At 40.3% G+C, this 25731-nt stretch overlaps 2 protein-coding genes across 4 annotated transcripts in view; both read right to left on the bottom strand.

The window, feature by feature from the left end:
- The window catches only part of rhbdd1 (rhomboid domain containing 1), a 28436-nt gene extending 10535 nt beyond the window's left edge, over nt 1-17901 (bottom strand). Inside the window, exon 1 of one of the 2 annotated variants that reach the window (XM_035791409.2) lies at nt 17764-17901. The gene's annotated coding sequence lies outside the window, so the exon portion shown is untranslated. Of the gene's footprint in view, nt 1-1414; nt 1634-17763 lie in introns of those variants that run through there. The other variant, XM_035791408.2, reaches the window with a different exon arrangement.
- On the bottom strand, nt 17411-21145 carry lipt2 (lipoyl(octanoyl) transferase 2). Of its 2 annotated transcripts, none has more exons than XM_052467087.1 (3): nt 20320-21145; nt 19953-20211; nt 17411-17931 (listed from the first exon to the last, which is right to left on the bottom strand). In XM_052467087.1, the coding sequence occupies exons 1-2, from the start codon at nt 20762-20764 to the stop codon at nt 19976-19978; spliced, it is 681 nt and encodes a 226-aa protein (XP_052323047.1). In that variant the 5' UTR covers nt 20765-21145; the 3' UTR covers nt 17411-17931; nt 19953-19975. The 2 variants fall into 2 exon arrangements, with proteins under 2 accessions (XP_052323047.1, XP_035647303.1); XM_035791410.2 differs by having other exon boundaries at nt 19966-20211.
- Nucleotides 21146-25731: the final 4586 nt, after the last annotated feature.

Genomic DNA, 25731 nt, shown 5'->3' with positions numbered 1-25731 from the left:
ATAAATACTGTAGTAAATGTTTTTATTATATACTATAGTAATTACTGTAGTTCCCTGCAGTCTGTAGTATACAGTTGTATTACTGTAGTGTTTCTGCAGACTAGTATTGTTGTATACATTAATGTACAATAGTGCAATTGTTTGATTACCTTTGATATAGCAATGTGGGATTTCTCCTTGAGGAAACCTACTCTACAAAATACTCAAAGAGCACATTTTCTATAACCCGTAGGTAGGTAGGGATCTGAACAGATAGCTCAGTGCTTCTGCTCTTTCTGGAACCTGTAGGGAACACACTATATTGTCTGTACTTGGCATATAGACTTCTCACCTCTGGGTGGAACAAATTAGGTTAAGAGGGACGGGAATGGGCAGGTTAAATGCAAACTAAATACTGCCAGGCCCACCCAATCAGATTGAGAAAAAAAAAAAGAGAATACATTATTACAAAAATACTCCTCAGCAAAAGTAGCAATTCCTCCTTAACTTTAATGGTGAGAAGGCAGAAAGAAAAAAAATAGTAAAATATGCGTATATTCTTTGTAAATCACAATTTGTACCATGATGCTAGAGTGGCTAATGGCTAGGTATGATAGTTACTTTCTGATGATACACAACATCTGAAAGTGAGAGGAATATTTTCCCACCTTCTCCACTAAAGCTACAATATGTAACTTTTTGGTTGACCTGACAACATTCACATGTTATAGATTTGCCAATCTTATTGAAACAAAGTCTAAGAAACGATAGATCTGTTGTATTTTACATTTAGCAGAAGCTCTTATCCAGAACGACTTACAGTAGTGAGTGCATACATATTCCTACTACTGTATGTGGGCTATTTTTATGCTTCCGTTTTTAGGTTTATTTTTTGCGTCTTACTTTCGGGTTGGTACACCAGCTTCAAATACAATAGTTTTGGTTAAATATATTTCACAGCGGTTTACACGGTACAAGGATTCTGACTAATTTCAGTATGTGACAAAACAAGCAAATATAGTGGAAACTATTTTAATTTTAGCAACCAAGAAATGGCAGCGCGATTTCTACAACGTGCATGTTTAAGGAGGAAAACGATGCCTTTGCAGCCTGAATGGAGGATGCTTTATGTAGGAGCCGGTCCACTGGGGACATGAGTCTATTTATTACATGGAATGCACATCGAGTTTAGACGATGGGGTCGAGATCTGCACTATCAGCTTCCTGGGCTAAGATTAGGCCTTTACATTCCGCCTTAAAACTGTCAGAAAGCAGAGCAATAAACACAAAACAAATGTCAAAATGTAAAGAATATCGTTAGCGAGCTTTCATACTGGAGCCAACAAAAAACAGACCTTGATATTCAATCTCAAATGACAGACACATAACGTTTAGGTTTATAGCTGGTTGATTTTGCCCCAAAATTGTAACTTACTTCCTGGTACCGCGCAGACAGTATTTGAATATATTGCTGGTATTGTTGGTCTCTCTGTCTTCTGGCAGACAAAACACTTATTAAAGACGATTAAGGGATATTGGAGTTTACCTACACTTAATCATACACGGTAAACTTTTCATGAAATGTCAGGTGAATAGACCAAGTGATCATAACAGATTCGTTTGGTGCACACTGTACAGATCATAATAAACGTTTTGTAACGAAAACGAGCGTTTCTTATTGGACAAGTTGACGTTAGTCCCGCCCCGTTTTCTTCCGTTTGGTTTCCAGTGTGTGAAAGTTCAGTTGCATTACCATATCGCACCACAACAGCAGCATCTGACCACAGTGTATTAGCACGCCACATACGCACTCACTTTTCCCCCATTATTTTGTATCTCTATGCGTTTCACTTCCCTGTCAAAGTAAAGGTTAAAAAAAATCATGTACTGATGAAAATGTTTAAACAATATATATATATATATATATTAGTAAGTTGTGTTTGCATATCTTTTTGTATCATCTTGTGTTCGTTTTTCAAAATATTTAGACCCCTTGATTTTTCCACATTTTGATAGTTATAGCCTTATTCTAAAATTTATAAAATATATTTTAGACATTTATGTTCATGTTCATTTATAAAAATATATTTTTTTTTTTAAATACAGAAATACCTTATTCACATAAGTATTCAGACCCTTCGACTATGAGACATTGAGACATCTCTAAATTGAGCTCAGGTATATCCTGTTTCCATTGATCATCCTTGAGATGTGCATATGGAGTCCACCTGTGGTCATTTCAATTGACTGGACATGTCACACCTGTCTATATAAAAGTTGACAGTGCATGTCAGAGCAAAAAACAGGCCATGAGGTCAAAGGAATTGTCTGTAGAATTGTGTCGAGGCACAGATCTGGGGAAGGGTACCAAAACATTTCTGCAGCATTGAAGGTCCCCAAGAACACAGTGGCCTCCATCATTCTTAAATGGAAGAAGTTTTCTTCCTAGAGCTGGCCGCCCAGCCAAACGGGGAGAAGGGCCTTGGTCAGGGAGGTGGACAAGAACCTGATGGTCACCCTGACTGAGCTCCATAGTTCCTCTGTGAAGATGGTTGTCCTTCTGGAAGGTTCTTCCAACTCTGCAGCACTCCACCAATCAGGCCTTTATGGTAGAGTGGCCAGAAGGAAGCCACTCCTCAGTAAAAATGAAAACCTACGTGAGAATGCTGTTCATCGACTACAGCTCAGCATTTAACACCATAGTACCCTCCAAACTCGTCATCAAGCTCGAGACCCTGGGTCTCGACCCCGCCCTGTGCAACTGGGTACTGGACTTCCTGACGGGCCGCCCCCAGGTGGTGAGGGTAGGTAACAACATCTCCACCCCGCTGATCCTCAACACTGGGGCCCCACAAGGGTGCGTTCTGAGCCCTCTCCTGTACTCCCTGTTCACCCACGACTGCATGGCAACGCACGCCTCCAACTCAATCATCAAGTTTGCGGACGACAACAGTGGTAGGCTTGATGACCAACAACGACGAGACGGCCTACAGGGAGGAGGTGAGGGCCCTCGGAGTGTGGTGTCAGGAAAATAACCTCACACTCAACATCAACAAAATTAAGGAGATGATTGTGGACTTCAGGAAACAGCAGAGGGAACACCCCCCCTATCCACATCGATGGAACAGTAGAGGAGAGGGTAGTAAGTTTTAAGTTCCTCGGCGTACACATCACAGACAAACTGAATTGGTCCACCCACACAGACAGCATCGTGAAGAAGGCGCAGCAGCGCCTCTTCAACCTCAGGAGGCTGAAGAAATTCAGCTTGTCACCAAAAGCACTCACAAACTTCTACAGATGCACAATCGAGAGCATCCTGTCGGGCTGTATCACCGCCTGGTACGGCAACTGCTCCGCCCACAACCGTAAGGCTCTCCAGAGGGTAGTGAGGTCTACACAACGCATCACCGGGGGCAAACTACCTGCCCTCCAGGACACCTACACCACCCGATGTCACAGGAAGGCCATAAAGATCATCAAGGACAACAACCACCCGAGCCACTGCCTGTTCACCCCGCTATCATCCAGAAGGCGAGGTCAGTACAGGTGCATCAAAGCGGGGACCGAGACTGAAAAACAGCTTCTATCTCAAGGCCATCAGACTGTTAAACAGCCACCACTAACATTGAGTGGCTGCTGCCAACACACTGACTCAACTCCAGCCACTTTAATAATGGGAATTGATGGGAATTGATGTAAAATATATCACTAGCCACTTTAAACAATGCTACTTAATATAATGTTTACATACCCTACATTATTCATCTCATATGTATACATATATACTGTACTCTATATCATCTTTATGTAATACATGTATCATTAGCCACTTTAAACTATGCCACTTTGTTTACATACTCATCTCATATGTATATACTGTACTCGATACCATCTACTGCATCTTGCCTATGCCGCTCTGTACCATCACTCATGCATATATCTTTATGTACATATTCTTTATCCCTTTACACTTGTGTGTATGAGGTAGTAGTTTGGGAATTGTTAGTTAGATTACTCGTTGGTTATTACTGCATTGTCGGAACTAGAAGCACAAGTATTTGACTACACTCGCATTAACATCTGCTAACCATGTGTATGTGACAAATAAAATTTGATTTGATTTGAAAAGCACATGACAGCCTGCTTGGAGTTTGCACCTAAAAGACTCTCAGACCATGAGAAACAAGATTCTCTGGTCTGATGAAACCAAGATTAAACACTTTGGCCGGAATGCCAAGCGTAATGTCTGGAGGAAACCTGACCCCATCCCTACGGTGAAACATGGTGGTGGCAGCATCATGCTGTGGGGATATTTTTTGGCCGCAGGGACTGGGAGACTAGTCAGGGTCTAGGGAAAGATGAAAAGAGCAAAGTGCAGAAAGAGATCCTTGATGAAATCCTGCTCCAGAGCGGTCAGGACCTCAGACTGGGGCGAAGATTCACCTTCCAAACAGGACAATGACCCAAAGCACACACTCAAGACAACGCAGGAGTGGCTTTGGGACAAGTCTCTGAAGGTCCTTGAGTGGCCCAGCCAGAGCCCTGACTTGAACCTGATGGAACATCTTTGGAGAGACCTGAAAATAGCAGACACGTCCCAACTAATCTGACAGAACTTGAGAGGATCTGCACAGAATAAGCTTGTAGCGTCATACCCAAGAAGATTTGAGGATGTAATCACAACCAAAGGTGCTTCAATAAAGTACTGAGTAAAGGGTCTGAATACTTTGATTTTTTCATTCTATAAATTTGCTAAAATTTCTAAAAACCTGATTTTGCTTGGCCATTGAGGTACTGTGTGTAGTAGATTGATGAGAGAAAAACTATTTAATCCATTTTAAAATAAGACTGACATAAGATGTGGAAAAAGACAAGGGGTCTGAATACTTTTCGAATGCATCGTAGCTATTGTGTACAAAAACATCACCATAACCCCTTCTGCCTACATGTTCTTTATTGACTCTCATGATGTGTGTGTATATATGCCTGCATGCATTTGAAAGAAAGAGCATGAGTGTGCATGTACAAGAGTGTGCATGTGTGTGTGTGTGAGTACGGCCATTTGGCACAGCAGGCAGTAGGCCTCGTTCCAGCAGTGTCTGTCTGTCCATCCGTCTTGCTGTCTGTCAGACTGTTTTCAAAGCAGAGAGGATAGCGATGGACTACGACACATGAAAATCTTCATTCAGAACCTGTCCTGACAAGACCCCTCCCCATAGGCCCAGGGATAATCATTCCGGAACAATGAGATCACCGCTCAATGGCCAATGTGTGAGCACTTCCCCTGTCCCCAACCACATACACTCATGTGCACGGACACGGACAAACAGACTGGCACACGCATGCATGCAAGGGAATTAATAATGTCTGCTAAATATGTGTATGCGACCAATAACATTTAATGTACACACACACACACCAGCACACTCATGTGAATGCACACACGGTCGTGTCTTTACTATCATTAAACTGAAGACATAGTTTTTATCAAAGATTCTCTGTAATTAGTATTACGCGATCAACTGATTAATCACGTAACTAATTAACTAGGAAGTCGGGGCACCAAGGAAAAATGATAGGAGAATGTGCCCTAGTGGGCTAAACCAGCATGGTGGCTCGTTAGACAAAAGGCGAGCCGCCATGCCGGTTTAGCCCACTAGGGCACATTCTCCTATCATTTCATGTAACCATATTTACTGTTTGTTTATGCATTTCTGTGAATTACTTAGTTAGTAATAAATAAATGATTTAAGACAATTGATGTATGGATGACTCATAGTGAAGACTGGGTTCGTGCAGATAACCAACAATTTACGACGTTTGGAATGAGACTAACGTGAGGTAAAGTAAATAATTCATTAATTCGAAGACTAATTGATCAGATAAAATATCTGAACATTTATTTTAGGAAATTATAACTTTGTAATCGGAATATTTTTCCTTGGTGCCCCGACATCCTAGTTAATTAGTTACGTGATTAATCAGTTGATCGTGTAATACTAATTACAGAGAATCTTTGATAAAAACTATGTCTTCAGGGGTCGCCTAAGAAGTCACTACAGAGTGATAATTATAACAATTGAAATGCTAATCCTTTATACATGAACGCTCACTCATTCGGGAACAATTGCAATCAATATATATTTACGCTCAGTGTGTCGTCTTGATCGCTGGTGAAAAGTTTGTTTCTTTTGTAGAATTGTCTATCTCTCTACCTCTCTCTCGGTTGTGGTTAGAGGGAATAGTTCAGAGTGACATTCATTCGTTTCATTATAGAATGGATGTTTCGGCGGTTGTCGTTCTTAGCGTTCAATGATTCCGAATTCCTAGCTGCAGACTAGTAATTAATATCAAAGACTTGTTCTTATTCTGTCGGTATCGATAGTCTAAGAGTTTAACCACGTGGTATGGTTAAAATATTCAGCAATGGTCTACAACCTTTGTCCCTCCTAATGGAGAAGAACATGGTCTGCAACCTTTAGCCATCTCGTAATTGAGGTAATGTTACGGCTTTCTTCTGTTGAAGGCGAGTCGGACCAACATGCAGCGTAGTTATTACGATACATCTTTAATAAACAAAAAGCCATGAACAATACAAAATCAACAAACGGAACGTGAAAACCTATACAGCCTATCTGGTGACAACTAACACAGAGACAGGAACAATCACCCACGAAACACTCAAAGAATATGGCTGCCTAAATATGGTTCCCAATCAGAGACAACGATAATCACCTGCCTCTGATTAAGAACCGCCTCAGGCAACCATAGACTTTCCTAGACAACCCTACTCAGCCACAATCCCAATACCTACTAAATACCCCAATACAAAAACACACCACAAAATAAACCCATGTCACACCCTGGCCTGACCAAATAAATAAAGAAAACACAAAATACTAAGACCAATGCGTGACAGGTAAGCTCGGTCTGCTGATCGAAAACCCGAGTGGGGGTTTTATTCGGAAGGGCCGAAAAGGGCCGTCCCAGGATGTCTGACCCAAACTGGGCCCAGGGGCGGTCCTCTGATTTAGGTTCAAATCATAAGGGAATTGTTGTGACAAACGGACCAGTTCGTAGCTGGATTCTTCACCGATCTTTTAATTTTTTTCTGGAACATGAAATTTGTTCATACCTCAAGTTCTGTGAGGTGGAAGGAATTCCTTTGTTCTCCATTAAAATCTACTCTCTCTATACTGTGTGTCCATGAGGAGATCCTCAGGAATTTACGACGTCTCTCTGACCACAGCAACTTAGTTGAAGGAGGCAAGGGGGATGCAGGGAGAGGGGGATGGGGCTTGCTATACCCAAAGAGGCCAACGTCATGACACCACTGACCCAGACAACTGACACAATGTGTAATGACACGGACTCTCACTTTACAGTACACACCATTGACTTATATAAGTATACAAAACACAGACAGTAAAATCTCAACCACATCCTTACTGTGCTAGGATAGGACACACACACACACAACTCAGCACATTGGCCATCTTCAAAGTGCATTGAAGCAGTTCAATCAAATCACAAAGTGTATTGGTTGCGTACACAGATTTCGCAGATGCAGCGAAATGCTTGTATGTTATATAGGTCCAACAGTGCAGTAATATCTAGCAATACACACAAAATAAAAAACCTATATTCCAGACTCTGACCTTGCTTGTTCGGATATTTATTATTTTCCATTTTTAAAATATAAACGCAACAGTAAAGTGTTGATCCCATGTTTCATGAGCTATGTTGATATATTTAACACTGTAAAATACATGTGTAGGTAGCTAGCTAACAGCCACGGAGGAGTGTGAAAGGATAGCAGGCCCAGTTGTCTAAGTGAGAGAGTAGGCTTTTCTGGATAGAGCAAGTACTTTTGTGTAGCTCCAGTCCTTAGAAGTGAGGATAGAGAACATCATATTCAGTGCTGTCTAATTTGAGTATAATGAAGTCTATTTCTTGTGAGCTTTTCTGTCATCAGATACAGAGAGCTGTGAAAGCCTGTCTGCAGATGAAGAGGTCCCAATGCAGAGCAGCGGTTCTCAGTCCTGGTCCTGGTGACTCAAAGAGGTGCACATTTTGTTTTTGCCTACATAGCTGATTCAAATGGTCAAGTAATCATCAAGCTTCAAGTGGTATTTATGTATTCAATTTGTGACGCTATCCTTGATTTGATCCTGATATTGTCACATGCTACACATGATTTGTTATAAGGGATATTATACTTTAGTAATTCACAATTATCTGGTCGTGTAAAAGTCTAATAATGGTATTATCTTCTATTGTTTGTCCTCATGTCTGTTTTACAGCACAAAGTACTCTGTAGCCACCAGGTGAGACTACACACACACAGATTCCTGTTGAACAAAGTCTCTTTAACTTCATTATTTCCTCAATAAGTCTCTCTCCTTCACTTAATCCCTCTCTCCCTTCTTCCTAAATCCTCGAGGTTATATCAGCTGTGTTGGTGAACCCCTCCCGCATCTGAACTGGCAGACAGCGGGCACAGCCTGATCATAGGTGAGATGTCACTTGGTCGGGTAAACAAGTTTAAAGACTACTTACCCAAATGCATTGTAGTTTACCTAAAATAACAAAGTATCCTCCCTGTCAGAAGCATCTGTGTTGGCAGACGAGTTTGTGTTGACGCGTGAGCGTGTTTTCGGCTCAAACTGAGAGTAGAGCCACTGAGTTGCCTACTTTTAGCCCTAGTCGGCCAGCAGTATATCAAGCACGCCAGAAAAATGAGCGTCTCTGTTTCTATTGCATTAAGGTGGGACATATGATTAATGATTGCTTCCTGCTAAACGCAAACAAGGGATGCCTATTCGTGCTTTGTTATCTCTGCAACACTTTGAAGTACTTAAAAAGTTTGAATAGGAGACAGAATGTGATTGGAGCATCATCTAATTGGCATATTCACCTAACTCATATTTTCCACGTGGACGGGGATAATGGAAATTTTATCAAAGTTTACTGGAGGACAACTTAGTTAAAAATATGACAAAATAATTTAAAACTGAATTTTTACAGTAAAATATAGGTTCAGCAAATCCCCTTATTGTTTGGGATACCTTTAAATGTACATCCAGGGTTCATTCAATAATCATCAATAATTAAAAAGCCATTTCTGGCAAAAGAGACAAGACTGACAAGGGAAATCCATGAACTAATAGTACAGGTAGATAGCAATAAAAACAATACTACAGAGATACAAAATAAATTAGAGGAAAGACAAAAAGAACTTGAGGAACTTATTCAAGAATGATCTAATGTAATCTATTACAAAAAATAAAGCAAACTGGATGGAATATGGAGAAAAATGCACACATTTCTTCCTGAATCTTAAAAACTGGAACGCTAACAAAAATTATTTGTAGAAACTCGTTACTGAAGACGGAGTCATCAATGATTCTCCGAATGTTATTTTAAAAGAGGAAGCTAATTATTTGTTGTTCTCTTTTCTGTCTCATCCTCTCCCACTGAATGAAGAATATGGTAAGGAATTCTTTCCAAATAATATAAAAATGGAAAGGCCAAATTACAGAGGAAGAACTTTGAGGCCATGAAATCCTTTCAGTCTGGAAAAACCCCAGGGCTTGATGGCATACCAGTAGAGGTATATCAAGTATTTTTTGATGAAACAATCTAACAATGGAGCTTTTAGTATAACTACTCCTATGGAAATGGTAGTCTGTCAGGTACTGAGCAGGAAGGTCTGATTACTCTATTATTAAAACAAGACCCAGATGGCAAATATAAATACCCAGTCTATCTAAAAAACTGGAGGCCCCTTACACTTCAATGTTGTGATGCAAAAATACTAGCGAAATGCATAGCACTTAGAATTAAAAGGGTTTTTACCAGGTATTGTTCATCCTGATCAGACAGTTTTTTTTTTACATGGATGATACATTGGAGATAATATACAACTACTAGATATAATAGAACATCATGAAACATAAGAAGCCAGGAATGGTATTTATAGCGGGTTTTGAAAAGGCATTTGATAAAGCTGCCTACTCCTGATTTGTTTTTCAAATCATATGAGCAAAAAAAAAATCACTTTATCTGGGACGCTAAACCAGACAAAATAAAACGTGCCTATCTATATAATGAATATGAATTGGGTGGGTTGAGATGATTAAATATAAAAGCACTAAACCTCTCTCTAAAAGGTTCACTCATTGAAAAGTGTTATTTGAACCCTAAATGGTTCTCAAGTAGATTACTAAGAAAAGCTCATCCATTGTTTAAAAATGACCTTTTTGCCTTTGTGCAGATCAATTGAAAATGAGACTTTTTTTTAAAGTATCTCTCTTTTTCAAACAAGCATTGCAGAGCTGGCTACAATTTCAATTTCATCCCCCTGAAAAGATACAACAAATATTATGGCTGAACTCAAATGTGCTGTTTGATAAAATACCTGTATTTATGGAAAATATGTTTGAAAAGGGTATTTTGTTCTTAAATGATATTGTAAATTGGAATGGTAGAGTTATGTCCTTCATGGAGTTATCAGAATTGTATGGGAAGGTCTGCTCAATCCAAGAGTACAACCAATTGATTATAGCATTACCCCAAAAAATGGAGGAGGCAGGTGACAGCGGGAGGAGGTAGGGAACCGAACTGTCTGCCCTATTTAAAGAATCAAAACTGGAGGAGGAATAAAATTAGCATAAATAGGAAAGTATACCAGTTTCATTTGAGGACCAGGATGTTGACAACTGTGCCATACAGATTGCAAAATAGTTGGGAAGAGATTTTGGATGTACCGATTCCATGGTACAGGGTGTTTGAGGTGATGTATAAAACAACGCAAGATTCAAGACTTCGTGCTTTTCAGCTAAAATATAGAATTCTTGCCACCAACAATGTTGAATATTTGGGGCATAAAATCATCGAAGCTCTGCAGATTTTGTTGTGAGGATACAGAATCAATAGACCATTTATTTTGGTATTGCCCTCAGGTAGCCTGTTTCTGGTCTCAGGTTAAGGAATGGCTGAAAATGCATATCATTGATCTAAAATTGACCCTAGAAATAGAGAAAATAGAGACAAGTGTGAGTGGAGTTGCTGTGTGGGAGATAGAATGCTGGTCAAAGATAAAAGTACAAATAAAACATAATAAAAATAACATTTGAATGACACTTATGCCGGTTTGCCTGAGGCTGATGCCGTGCAGGTGTTTGTGCACATGCATATACACACACTCTCATTCAAATAAACACATGCATGTACACACACATACATGTAATAGTGCCAGACATGCACACAAAGATATTCAGTTGGATTGCTGTTATGATTTTAGTTGTCCTTGATGTCCTTTGTTTTAAATGTATTATTTTGTTTGATTATTTTCTTGCATTGTTGTTTGCTGTTTTCTTCTATATTTTCTTTTTTTTCTCTTTAGTTCATTCTCTTGGTTGTTGGTGCATTGGGGGGGGTTCTTGGGGGTGGGGAATGGAATTCATTGTGTTTTTTATTCTTGAGGGGGACTGTGTGAGGGGTCTCGAATGGTTGAAGGACAGCTATTGGGGAACTGTGGGGGGGGGGATCTTGGAGGGTTTGGGTTCATGTTTTTGGCCTGATGGTAGATCGGTCAACGTGCCCTTGACAGAGTATTGACCCTGGATGCTTCTGTGTGTCGCTCTGAATTGGAATCTGTTGGATTATTTAGTTGTTGAGCGGCTTCACTGCAAGTATATTGTATGTTTCGAATGATCAATAAATAAAAAATACAATTTAAAAAATGTATCTGCGCATTTCAGTAATAGCAGTTTTATAATTATATTCTAAGCAAGTAGGCTACATTTGTATCAGGTATACTACCACCTTTTGCTCTGCAAAACCCAAACGATCTGCATCAGGATCAGTTGCCATGACAATCTTGGCACTCTCTCTCTCTTAGCAAGGCGAAGGGAGAGCTCCTGCAACACCAAAATATCCAAACAACAATCATGGAGGCCACTTTATATTCACGGAAGTGAGATGCACACCAATTTGTAGAAAAAAATATTTTATGCTTCAGAGATTTTATGCTTCCATAGTAACATTTCCTCACCAAAACATTCTCTAAATAGCATACTGTCTCCTACAAAATGCAGTGTTAAAAGCTTTTAGTACCAACAAGAATTCTAGATGCTGTATGCTCCGTGCCTTGACTCAAGTGACCCTGGTAAAATGAAAAGCAGAAGTCTGATACCTTGCATCCGTTGTTCTCTTTAAGGTTGTGAGAGGCAGTGACCATCACATCCGCTGCAACACCCAGCCTCTTCACAGCATATGGCTAGGATAAATCACAAAACAGTAAGGACTTGAACTGAATTTGTGTAATTCTAAGCCTAATCTGAAAGCTCTAAAGACTATGACTTTACCAGCTGTATAGCCATACAAGTACGTCCAGAGGTTTTTCCTGACGACACAATCTGGCCATTAAAAAAAAAAACTCTGTGGGGACACAGGAATATCTTTACAAAGCATCCCAGCTGCAGTCAACCGGGAAAGTCTGTAAATTAATATTTTTTTTACTTTAACCGCCACCCCCATGAAACAGATACAAACCAGAGCCCTATACTATGTACAGTACGTGGCTTGAGGCGTTAGCGAGGTAACTTAGGTCAACTGAGTTCAACTCGGTATAAACGGTACCACGAAAGTGGCTCTTTTTTTGGGGGGACCTTTTAGCCAGGTCAATTTCTATGGCAATGAATCCTTCAGAACGAACCTGCTCCCGTGCAGGCTAAATGATGGCCAATTCCATCCCTCTCCCAAAGATTGCATCATCGCCTTCAATATTTAATCAATCAAATGTTGTGTGTTAAAAAAAAATGTTCAAATACCTATCACATTTATGTACGACAGAATGCATTTGAAACGTCATGCACAATAACATATGTGTTCCTTAATCAAATGATTGTATTGATAGTGGGGAAAAAGTACTCATGCATTGATAAGGACACCAAAGATGGCATTATGATAAGTAATAAAATAAAGACAGCACTTCAACATGCCTATTTCACAGCATAGCCTGCTGAATTTGCAAGATAACTGATTTTGGCACAAATGAAAAATGTGGCACTGACTCGCCCATGGATTGATGTTTCAGCATTGTTCCAATGAAAAGTTTGGTGTTTCACTAGCCACATGCATGCAGTTACAAGCCTGCTACAGTTAGCGGCAGGTGGACGAGCAATATCTACCATTGTAGTAAGGATGAAGCCAGAGCTGGAATTTGAAGTGAACGGAAAATCCAGAGTAGATCTAGCATCACATTGTAGTATACCCTTCACAGGGATTGGTCGGGAATAATATTTTTCATAGAGAATTTACACATTTTCAATCCAGATAAAAATAAAGTACTGTACTAGCATTGTGGTCACTGATCTAATGTGTGTGAAAAAAGCCAGAGTTAAAGTTACTTTAGGCCACTCATTCTAGAGCAGTCATAATTTTGTAAAGCGGCTGTACTATTGTTCCATTTCCTTCATAATGCTATGGGCATTGAAACATGTTAGCCTATTCTATTGTTCCTACCCCTCTAACCTCTAGGCTACCTGCCGCTCCAAACTCGAATTTCTTGTATTCTAAATCTCAAGCATTTGGTTCCCTGCTTGTCAACTGAAAAACAGCCTATACACGTCCTAAAAAAATAAATGTCCTGTTTTTATTTTGGCTCTCGAAATGTGTGTAGTTAAAAGTAGGCCAAGAATCTAATCAATGTCCTCACTCAGCCCATTTGTATTCACAACTATTTTGCCATCACACAACTTCAGGCAGGAATGTGACCTCTTTATACACTTTATCACAGAGTAAGCCAAAGCCACTATCAGCAATACGTGAGGAGTTCTTTATTAGATAACTTAAAGGCCCACTGATATTTACAGCCAATGTTTTTATTAATTTATATGAATCAGACTTTCTAATATGTAGCCAGTTATACGTGTTCGCAAGTTGTGGTATGATCTGCGGAGGAGAAAGAAGAAAAAGGTAAAGTACCGTTCACTGTAGCAACCAATTGCTTCCTGCGCTCACGTGTCATATCCAACCACTATGCCACGGCTACCAAAGTCTGGGAAAGACCTGGCCAGGTATTTGTACATACCCTGCAGTGAGGAGGAATGGAATGATGATGCCATGTCTATAGCTTTTTTTAAATGATGTTTTCCCATTAACCTTCATGTTTTCACTTTGTATAGGAGGTAAGGAAGACTGGTAGGTGGGTGGGTTGTTAAACTGTGGGTGCTCTTCCCCTTGTCACAATACCAGAAGTTTTCATTCATTCGGTTTTGTATCACTGTACTCGATACCATCACGAGTCGATACCAAAACGATATTAGCCAAAGTCACAGAATGGCACTTGATCCTGTTAGGTTCTTATTGTACAGAGTAAATAAGGCAGACTCTGGGCAGAATTAAACTTGGTTAAAGCTTCTCTACAGGGTCTGTACAGCTGTAATTCAGACAACCCAACATTTCTCCCATTACAGATATATCACACTTAAGACACTCCTTCTCTCCAATCCGTACATCGTATGTTTCTACAGGAAAAGAGTAACAGGATACTAAACCCTTTTATTACTCCATTCAGGGGATGTTCAAAATGTCAAATCCGACAACCCAGACAGAAACTCAGCTACTGCTCTGTTCAAACGTTGGGTATCATTTCATACTATTTATTTAATTCAATTTGTACGTACATTTTTCAGACACAGCCATGTATGCATTAATCAATCAATTATACAATCAATTTGACTTTGTTTTTATCAATTGAACTACATTACAAAAGAGTAATATTTTATCTTAATGTAAATCTCTATTGATAAACTGGGTAAATCAAGATGTGGCTTAGGCCTATTCACAATACTGGTGAATGCATATTCAATAGGAGTGTGTGTGCATACATTGAGTTCTTGAGCTTGTTTAGGCTAATTTCATGGGGCTACAGATAGGGTTGCAAAATTCCTGGAATTTTAAATAAATTCCCTAGTTTTACCTAAATCCCAGTTGGAGGATTCCCAGAACCAGGAGGGAATAAGCAAAAAAATCCACATACCTCCAACCAGGATTTCTGGAAAACCGAGGAATGTACTGAAAGTTCCAGGAATTTTACAAACCTATCTGTTTCCCTTCCATGTAGGCCTTATTTTATTGTACTGATCAACAACATTTGCATAGAACCAGTAATGACGTCATTCAGAAAGCAAGAGGGGTGCGACCCTTTCGAAACACACAGACATTCAGTTCGCTCCACAAACTTCTTGTTAACAAACTATAGTTTTGGCAAGTTGGTTAGGACATCTACTTTGTGCATGACACAAGTAATTTTTTCAACAATTGTTTACAGACAGATTATTTCACTGTATCACAATTCCAGTGGGTCAGAAGTTTACATTCAGTCAACTTAGTGTGCCTTTAAACAGCTTGGAAAATTCCAGAAAATTATGTCATGGCTTTAGAAGCTTCTGGTAGGCTAATTGACATCATTTGAGTCAATTGGAGGTGTACCTGTGGATGTATTTCAAGGCCTACCTTCAAGCTCAGTGCCTCTTTGCTTGACATCATGGGAAAAATCAAAAGAAATCAGCCAAGACCCCAGAAAACCAATTGTAGACCTCCACAAGTCTGGTTCATCCTTGGGCGCAATTTCCAAACACCTGAAGGTACCACGTTCATCTGTACAAACAATAGTACTCAAGTATAAACACAGTGGGACCACGCAGCTGTCATACCGCTCAGGAAAGAGACACGTTCTGTCTCCTAGAGATGAACGTACTTTGGTGCGAAAAGTGAAAATCAATCCCAGAACAACAGCAAAGGACCGTGTGAATATGCTGGATGAAACAGGTACAAAAGTATCTATATCTACAGTAAAACAAGCCCTACATCGACAAGGAACAAGGAAAGAAGCCGCTGCTCCAAAACCGCCATAAAAAGACAGACTCCAGTTTGCAACTGCACATGGGGACAAAGATCATACTTTTTGGAGAAATGTCCGCTGGTCTGATGAAACAAAAATAGAACTGTTTGGCCATAATAAAGGGAAAAAAGGGGAGGCTTGCAAGCTTGGAGAACACCATTCCAACAGTGAGGTACGGGGGTAGCAGCATCATGTTGTGGGGGTGCCCTGCTGCAGGAAGGACTGGTGCACTACACAAAATAGATGGCATCATGAGGCAGGAAAATTATGTGGATATATTGAAGCAACATCTCAAAACATCAGTCAGGAAGTTAAAGCTTGGTCGCAAATGAGTCTTCCAAATGGACAATGACCCCAAGCATACTTCCAAAGTTGTGGCAAAATGGCTTAAGGACAACAAAGTCAAGGAATTGGAGTGGCCATCACAAAGCCCTGACCTCAATCCTATAGAATATTTGTGGGCAGAACTGAAAAAGCGTGTGCGAGCAAGGAGGCCTACAAACCTGACTCAGTTACACCAGCTCTGTCAGGAGGAAGGGGCCAAAATTCACCCACCTTTTTGTGGGAAGCTTGTGGAAGGCTACCCGAAACATTTGTCCCAAGTTAAACAATTTAAAGGCAATGCTACCAAATACTAATTGAGTGCATGTAAACTTCTGACCCACTGGGAATGTGATAGAAATGTGAAAGAAATAAAACCTGAAAGAAATCTCTACTATTATTCTGACATTTCACATTCTTAAAATAACGTGGTGATCCTAACCGACCTAAGACAGGGAATTTTCACTGGGATTAAATGTCAGAAAATGTGAAAAACTGAGTTTAAATGTATTTGGCTAAGGTGTATGTAAATGTCATACTTCAACTGTAAGCACCTTTAAACGGGGTATGGTAGTAGGTGCCAGGCACACCGATTTGTGTCAAGAACTGCAACACTGCTGGGATTTTCACACTCAAGTCTCTCGTAGGTATCAAGAATGATCCACCACCCAAAAGACATCCAGCCAACTTGACAACTGTGGGAAGCATTGGCCAACATCCACGTGGAACGCTTTCAACACCTTGTAGAGTCCATGCCCCAAGAAATTAAGGCTGTTCTGAGGGCAAAAGGGGAAGCAACTCAATATTAACACAGTGTTCCTAATGTTTTGTACACTCAAAACATATACACACTGAGTATACCAAACATTAGGAACACCTTGTTAATTTTGAGTTGCAACACCCGTCAGACAACGACCCTATGCACACAGCCAAGACAACGCAGGAGTGGCTTTGGGACAAGTCTCTGAATGTCCTTGGGTGGCCAACTAGAGCCCAGACTAACATCTCTGGAGAGACGTGAAAATAGCTGCGCACCGACGCTCCCCATCCAACCAGACAGAGCTTGAGAGGATCTGCAGAGAATGAGAGAAACTCCACAAATACAGGTGTGCCAAGCTTGTAGCGTCATACCCAAGAAGATTTGAGGCTGTAATCATTGCCAAAGGCGCTTCAACAAAGTACTGAGTACAGGGTCTGAACACTTATTAAAAATGTGATATTTAATTTGTATACTTTTGCAAAAATTTCATTTTTTTCCCTTTTCATTACAGGGTATTGTGTAGATTGAGGGGAAAAAAAGCAATTTAATCAATGTTAGAATAAGGCTGTAAACTAACAAAATGTTGAAAAAGTCAAGGGGTCTGAAAACTTTCCGAATGCACTGTATAAGCCCAAGGTTGATGATTTACTGCCACAGAGGACCTCAGCTCTTCCAATTTTGTTGTTGTTGATCTGTAACCAGGAAGTCGCTCCGCTGTACACAATGTCATATAGCTGAGTGAGTCTATACCTTTAACATAACTTGCTCAGAGAAGGAAACTATTATTAACCTGTTTGGACTGGATGATTGTCATATCCTTAATGAGTGCAAAGCCTACGCCCATGGCTGCCCTCAGCCCTGCCGTCCCAAATGCCATCCTGCAGCACAGCCTAAGCCTCAGCTCCTCCACTTGCCTATCCTGCAATAGGGCCTCTATCTGAGCTCTGGTCCATCGATTCTGAATGGGAAAAAAACAAAACAAATTAGCAACACATTCAGCACTCTCTTAATGACTTTGTCAACACAGTTACACACAACTTAATTTAAGACTAACTTGCTTGCTGATTGAGTCAAATATACAATACCCACTGCTTCAGCATTATGGTTGAGCTACACTGGAACTGATCAAAAATATAATCTTGTTTGATAAATAAGCATTTGTTGATACAAAATATTATATTAAATCTAGACATACAGTACCAGTCATAAGTTTGGAAACACCTCCTCCCATTTTTTTCCCTTTATTTTACTATTTTCTATATTGTAGAATAATAGTGAAGACATCAAAACTATCAAATAACACACATGGAATCATGTAGTAACCAAACTTTTGACTGGTGCTGTAGATCTGGGCTCTCACAGTTCCATGCTGCATCTGACAGTCCGAGTCAAGTTAAGGGGTCAGACAGATATATTGCTTTTACACCCTTTCTCAACTAGGGAAGCAGTGCAAGTGTTTGGGGTGGAGTAGAGGCTGCATGAGCCAGGCTCTGTACTTTTTCGTTAGTAATAAGAAAAATAGGTACAATTGTAGCCTGGGTACCAGACTTGTTGTGCTAATATTTCACCCCTTATCATATGCCAAACTGTTTGGCATTATGACAAGGAGTGGAATGTTAGCAAACAGATCCTGCCCTCATTTACTTTTTAAAAACTTTTTTTTACATTTTAGTAATTTATGCAGAGCAATATGGGTTTGGCAGATGTTCTGAACAAGTCAGCTTGGGATTCGAACCAGCAACCTTAAGGTTACTGCTCGAACGCTCTTAATTGCTAGGCTACCTGCCACGAATATGCAAGAAACACACACTGCAGGGATTTCAGAAGATCTCCGAGCAGAAGAACATAAGGATTTTGCACCTGACAACTCAAGTCAGTGCACTTTCCATAAAAAGTGTTAGCTTTTTGATAATGACACTGACCGGTGACTCACTGACCTTATCCACTGGTAAATAGCCTTCATGGCAATTTAGGTCCAGTTCTCCATAGCAGGATATTGTGCAGCAAAACATCAAGCTAGCTAGCTACGTAGATAACGTTAACCAAAGTTAGTTTACAAAACTAGCAGGCGAGCAATAGGCCAGGCAGGGCAGAACGTCCCTAGTTATCGGTCTTGACGTCTGTTTGCTTTGGCTACCTATCTAAAATATAATCATCAGCCAAGATAAGAAATGTATTATCTAACAAACCGTTAGGACGCTACCTAAGCTTGACTCGCTAGAGTGATGGTGTTGTTGATGACCCCATGCCATCTTATCTGCAGTGGTCATCTGGCTGTGGTAATCACACTTGAAAAACAGTAAACTACGTAGTTATAATTAGTTACCTAGCGTAGCAACATAATGGCCCACTTGTCCTATCTTGGCACTCAAGTGGTCTTTATTAATGTTAAACTAGTTAGTTCGCTACCTTACTTAGTCCTTGTTTAGTAGACTGGGGTTCGGTTACCACAGCCACAAATTCAACATTGGCTATATCGTAAAAATTAGTGAAATCAAACTTAGCTTTTTGGTCTTAAATTAAGGTTAGGCATGAGGTTAGCAGTGTGATTAAGGTTCGTTTTAAAATCTATTACATTTGAGAAATAGTCGGGGTTTAGCCACCAGCGTGACTGTGGTAACTAGTGACGACCAACTAGTAGCATTCAGTCACGCGGCTACATTATTATTATTTTTAACCTTTACTAAACTAGGCAAGTCAGTTCACAAATTCGTATTTAAAATGACGCCTACACCGGCCAAACCCGGACGACGCTGGGCTAACTGAGCGCAGCCCTATAGGGCTCCCAATCACGGCCGGTAGTGACGCCTCTAGCACGGAGACGCAGTGCCTTAGACTGCTGCGCCACTCGGGAGCCACATTTACCCCACCATAACATGAACAGCAGACGTACGCCCTCATAGCACAATCTGGGAAACAGTTTCTTAGCTGACAGGTGAGACAGAGAGAGAACAAAATGTTATGATTATGAAAACATACATGTTAAATTTACCAAGCAGTGTTTATTCATTATTAGAATATTCTCCATTATGCAGTGTGCAGTCAAACTGATCACTGAAAGTTTCCAGCAGTAGTGGGATGGATTCTTCAATAGAGACATCTCTTCCCAGTTCTTGACTAAGGGATGTGACACCTTTCCCTACAATCCCACAAGGCACAATGTTTTCAAACCAGCCCATATCTGTGTTGCAGTTCAGTGCCAAGCCATGAGATGTTATGTATCTCCCACAATGGATTCCTGAAAGAGGAAACATTTTTACTATAATATCAATAATGACATATTATAGCTTTGTTGTTGTAAACATTGCAAAAATTGGGTCATCTTTAATTTAGAAGGTTAACCTACCTATGGCACATATCTTGTTGGATCCAACCCAGACCCCAGTGTTTGGGGAGGTGGATGCTTTTATCCCATACTTTCTGCAAAGGTTGATGACAGTCCCCTCCAGCTCACACACGTACCATCGCACGCTTTTCTTGAAGCAGCCCAAGTTGAGTATTGGGTAGCACACCAACTGCCCTGGACCATGGAAAGTTATGAGTCCGCCACGGTTGCTACGAAAGAATTCAGCACCAAGGAGTTTGAGTCTTTGCTCCTCTTCGAATGGGTATAGTGCCTGTCTGATTCCTATGGTATAGACTGGCGGGTGTTCACATAGTAGCAGAGCATTGTGCAATTTGTCTTTAGAATCCAGATGTCTCCTAACATAGAGTTGCTGTACCTGTAATGCACGCCCATAGGAAATACGACCCAACTGGATCACTTCAACTGCTGCTTTTGAAGGGTACATTTTGGATGATAATTGAGTGTAAACTCCTTATTCGAGGTTTTCAGAAGACAGACAATGCCAAGTTTCTATTGTGAAGGACATAACGTACAGTAACATTGACCATGCAGCTCGCCACTCACAACGAACGTTGCATCCTTTGACTGTGTCTGATAATGCCTGGTTCCATGATGCAGATTATCCAGTGTCGAGAACTTGTAGATGGGGGCAGAGACGTTGAACGTCGCTGGTCGACTATTGTTAAATTTACATCATTTGCAGTCTGTTTGAAATGACTGAACAATGGCGACATAATCAACCGTGTGCATACTTGACATCCATACCATGGGCGCAGCCATATTAGATTCGAAATGTATTCTTTAATAGTGGTTCAACCAGCTGAGTGGTGCGTTATCGCCACCTACTGGACGGGGTTGTAACCGCAAGGCTTTCTGATATGAGGCACAGAGTGTTACGTTTACCGCCCTCTAGCGTTTTAGTGTTCGAACAACATCAGAGACAAAATATTTATGTGACCCCCTCTGAATACTTTGAAAATGCATACTTCCTTGCTCCTTTCCCTAAGGTAAAATCTGGTAGGCTTATAGTGGATTTGTGAAAGTTAATGCAACCCCTTGCTTTCACCCATCTGTCCTGTTAGATCCAGGATATGGAGACAATGATACATTGATTTCATCCGTACCTGAACCAGGACTGAGTGTTGGGGGTAGAGGTATCTACTGTACCTTCTTTTCAATTTCCCTCCTTCTACATTGACCTGAAAAAACAGGACTGGGAAAAGCATATGCCAAGTAGGATAGGGGCCCACACCACATTGCTTTCACCTATCCAATATTTTTTAATCAGTGCAGATGAAAGGAATGGAATGAGGGAGTTTAGATGATTGTCATGCATCCCTGATTGGTTCCTTGAGTGTTTAAATTAAGTGGGGAGGCATAAGTCTTACATCGGGCGGAATCTATTTTTTCTTTCACTAGTAGCTCTAACATTATTCAGACAAGAACAAGAAGGGCTGATCTAAGAGTAGGCTAATGTAATTACACATGATTTGATTCAATTCCAATGTGTACTTCCCACTGGTCCCCATGTTCCAGGTCAGTTTTTCCCCCTCCTTATTTGAAGCACAAGCTCTGACTCATGACTACTAGTCTTATTAAGTTAACTGGGACTGATTGCAAAGAATAGACAAATCCTGAGAGAAACTGTCACATTGCAACTCTTCTAAAGAACAGTCAACATCAGCAAATCATCATGAAATATCACTGCACGATGCTCTTGGTGCTCCTCGCTTTCTTGGCCATCGCATGTAAGTCTTAAACTACCCTCTTGTGAAACAGACAAGGTCAGTATTACTAACATTATTATTGACTCATCTAGCTGTTTGAGTGATATTTTGCTATTTAGTTTTACCACAGACCATCATTTGCAAGTCTTTAAACTGTTACAATACTGTAAAATTGCTGCTCGATACATTTTCTCTGGTGATAAATGCGTAATTGCTATAAACATCTAAGAAACTATTTATAATACTGTACCTGCATTTCATGAACGTGTGAAAGGTAATTTAATCAAATGAAGATACTTAAAATTATACAAAGGCAAATAAAACATCCTGTTTTTTAAATGACAGGTGATGTAAATGAAGCAGCTGCATTTCCAATTCCATGGGGATGCTCAAACTACAGCGGGGTCTGCCGTGCTGTCTGTCTGTCAGCAGAACTGCCATTTGGACCTTTTGGATGTGCTAAAGGATTTGTGTATGTTTATTGTTACCTTGATTAATGTTATAAAATTACTGTAGTAGTGTGTACATAAAATGTGATGCATAGGCTCTGTTTGAGCGTTACGTTGTGTACTTTTCAAAATGCTGTAATGTGTTGAATATTGATTTAGTGGCTGCCAATGTAAAGTACTACTATTAAAACATCTGTCTCTCTTTCAGATGCTGTGTCGCCCACGTCTTCTAAATCTCTTCAGTTTTTGTCCTGCGCCTAAACTTCCAGCTAAATCAATGCAACAGTTACTTTTCTATGCACTTTGGCATTTATCCTCTTGCAATTGAAGACAATGATTATAAGACATGCATTCACAGATACTCCCTTGGTCTGCATTGATGTTCCTCCAACTTTTCTTCAATACCAACTACTCTGACATGATTATCACACACATGTTTTGAAATTAAATGGTTTGATATTTTAAAACACTACTTCAGAATAAAATGAGAATGGAAAATATAACATTGCTGTTGAGTAATACTGGCTATGATGTAGTTGTGCAGTGTAGAGAGCAACTTGAGCTAAGCCTGAAGCTGAGGCAACAATGCAATCTGATCTCTAAAGCCTTGTTCACATTGGCAGTTTGAAGTGACTCAAATCCTATTTATTTGCATATCTGATTTGAATCTTTTCTTTTTCCTGCAGTCTGAACAGCCAAAAAGCACATGGAATCAGATATTTCAAGCCACAAAGGTGGTTTGAAGTCCGATACAAATCTGATTCCTGGCCATGTGACTTGTGTCTGAATGGTCAAATCTGATTTATTTGCCCTCAAGTGGTTTTTAGACTGTTATTCAGCGTATCTTGTTGTTGCTAGCTACGCTGTTGAAAGTTTGACAAGAACATGTGGTAGCTAACTGGCTTGTTAATTGTTTACAAACAAATGAATGAATGTGCTAGAAAGCTAAACAGCTGCCTAGCTAGCTAGTTGACCTCTGTGGCCAGGGCTCTCAACTTTTTCCACTCACCCTCCCGGTACTGTCCCGAAGTGTAATTTCAACTTTCCAAAACTGAACCATCCCAAAATTAAAATACTTTAAAAAAATGTTTTGATATGCCAACGTGGGTCTAGGTCATTCGCAGTGCTTTTAAAGTAAGTGGTGTATTTCTGAGACAGATACAGTCTCTATTGCAGACACTTAATTAGTTTGTTTTCATTAAGATGCTATTTTTTAAAAACTGACATTATTAAAAATAATTTATTAATTTAACATGTTAATCCCATGTATACAATATATCTAAGAGAGAACAATGGTATTTCAAATTGGTTACTGAATAAACATTAGTTAGACATTTACAGTCCAGCACCAGCTGCCCCATGTAACATAACACAACAATATACAATAAAGAACGTGTGTGTGTGTGTGTTCCCCAGCCTTCACCGTCTCTGCTTCACCCTCTCTTCAGTCACTGAAGAATGGTCGCCTTGACCTTTTTGAGCGCCACAACTTGCTAACTGCCAGGGCCAAAGTTTCTCTTTTTGGAACATAAAAAAAAAAAAAATCTGCCAGCCAATCAGATTTACCTGCCAAAATATAATTTTTGCTGAAATTACACACAAAAAAACAGATGAGCATGCTCTGTAATGTTTCTAAAACAAATATATTACTAGTAAGAAGTGATGTGGTATATTGTTTCATTTCATTTTTTTGTGACCTGAGTCATTTAACCAAAATGTCACAGATTAGACATATTTTCACCTGCCCCTTTAAGGCCAAGAGGTTACCGTGGTCATGTTTATGCCTGTGAAATTGAGAGTAGGATCGTATCTGCGTTGCTTATCTTCCCTAACAGCATAGCTGGGGGAATGATCCCACCCCAAATGTTTTAAACCTATTTTTTTTATAGCGCAGTGCAGCTGCCTTAGCTTCTCAAGTAATCAGGTGTGTAGTGCTGGGGGAGTGCAAGGGAGCAGTGATCCCTCACTTTTTTCAATTTGAGATTACAAGGGAAATTTATTCTGATCAATTCTAAATAAAATTATATTTAATTACAACAAAGGTTCCATGGAAAAACAAGAGAATGACAAACCAAATAGGTATGTAGGCTACAGCAGCCTAGAGGTAGGCAAATGGTGTTATCCCTGTCTTCTCTCTGGCAAATAATGAAGATCTGTAGGCTACATGTGTGCACTGCAGAGGCCCATTGGAAGCTTGACAACTTTAGAACGATAAAAAAAGAAAGTCACTGGTCTGCCTTGATGTTCAGAAATCTCCACCGACCTGCTCTTGGAACCCAGAACAATAATGTGACCACTTGTTACAGCAAAAATTATGCCGCGCACAACCAAACCAGAGTGGCCACCGTAAAGACCGAGAGCCTGACCCTCTCTGGAAGTTGCTGTAGCCTTGCTTGGGATCTTTAGCCTATATTGAATATTGGTTGAGACGCATGGCCCGTTAGGGTAGTCTATGTCAGGGTTGGAAATTGGAAATGTGAATTGGTACAGGTTGAAGGTAATTGTAGAAATGGCTTTCCAAGAGTGAGCCCAACTTTATTTTGGTTTTTCTATTGGAATAAGGTCACGCCAATCATTTTATTACTCCACAACAGTGCCTTCAAACATCCCCTTTCTCTCCATCTGCAGACCTCTTAAGCCACGTAGAGAAGCTCTGGCAGTTGGATACGCTACCGTACAGGAGTGACAAGCTCATCATACAGTCCAGACAAGATGTAGAAGCCATGCATCTACTGGAGAAGACAGTCAGGGTTGAAGTGGATGTGGTTCAAAAAGGTATGCCACTCCCCTTTTGTGGAAGAAGTACTGGCTCATCTGCGAGGGACAGAGAAGCGTCTGTCCAAGGATCCAGAGAAAGCAGCAGTATACAACGCAGAGGTTCACAAATTGGTGGAGTCCAGCCACGTTAAGAAGGTATCCCCAGTAACAGTCGAAGAGTACCAGGGTTGGTCCATTCCACATCATTTGGTCCATCACAATGGGAAAAACAGAGTTGTCTTTAACTGTTCTTTCAACTACAGGGGCAAGGGCTAGAACAAACAACTCTTTCCCGGACCCAACTTGGGAGCTACTCTGTTTGGAGTCCTTCTCCGTTTCCAGGGAACACTGGAAATCAGCAGTGACAAAGGGGATTTTACATCAAGTCCACCTTCTACCCGAAGACCAGCCTCTTCTCCGGTTTGTGTGGCGAGACCTAAACCATGATGATTGCCCTGATGTCTATGAGTGGCAGGTTC

The sequence above is a fragment of the Oncorhynchus keta genome, chromosome 18 (genome assembly GCF_023373465.1).
Source record: "Oncorhynchus keta strain PuntledgeMale-10-30-2019 chromosome 18, Oket_V2, whole genome shotgun sequence".
NCBI lineage: Eukaryota > Metazoa > Chordata > Actinopteri > Salmoniformes > Salmonidae > Oncorhynchus > Oncorhynchus keta.
Note: the sequence above shows the minus strand (reverse complement) of the source record. Positions and strands in the feature narration are given on the sequence as shown.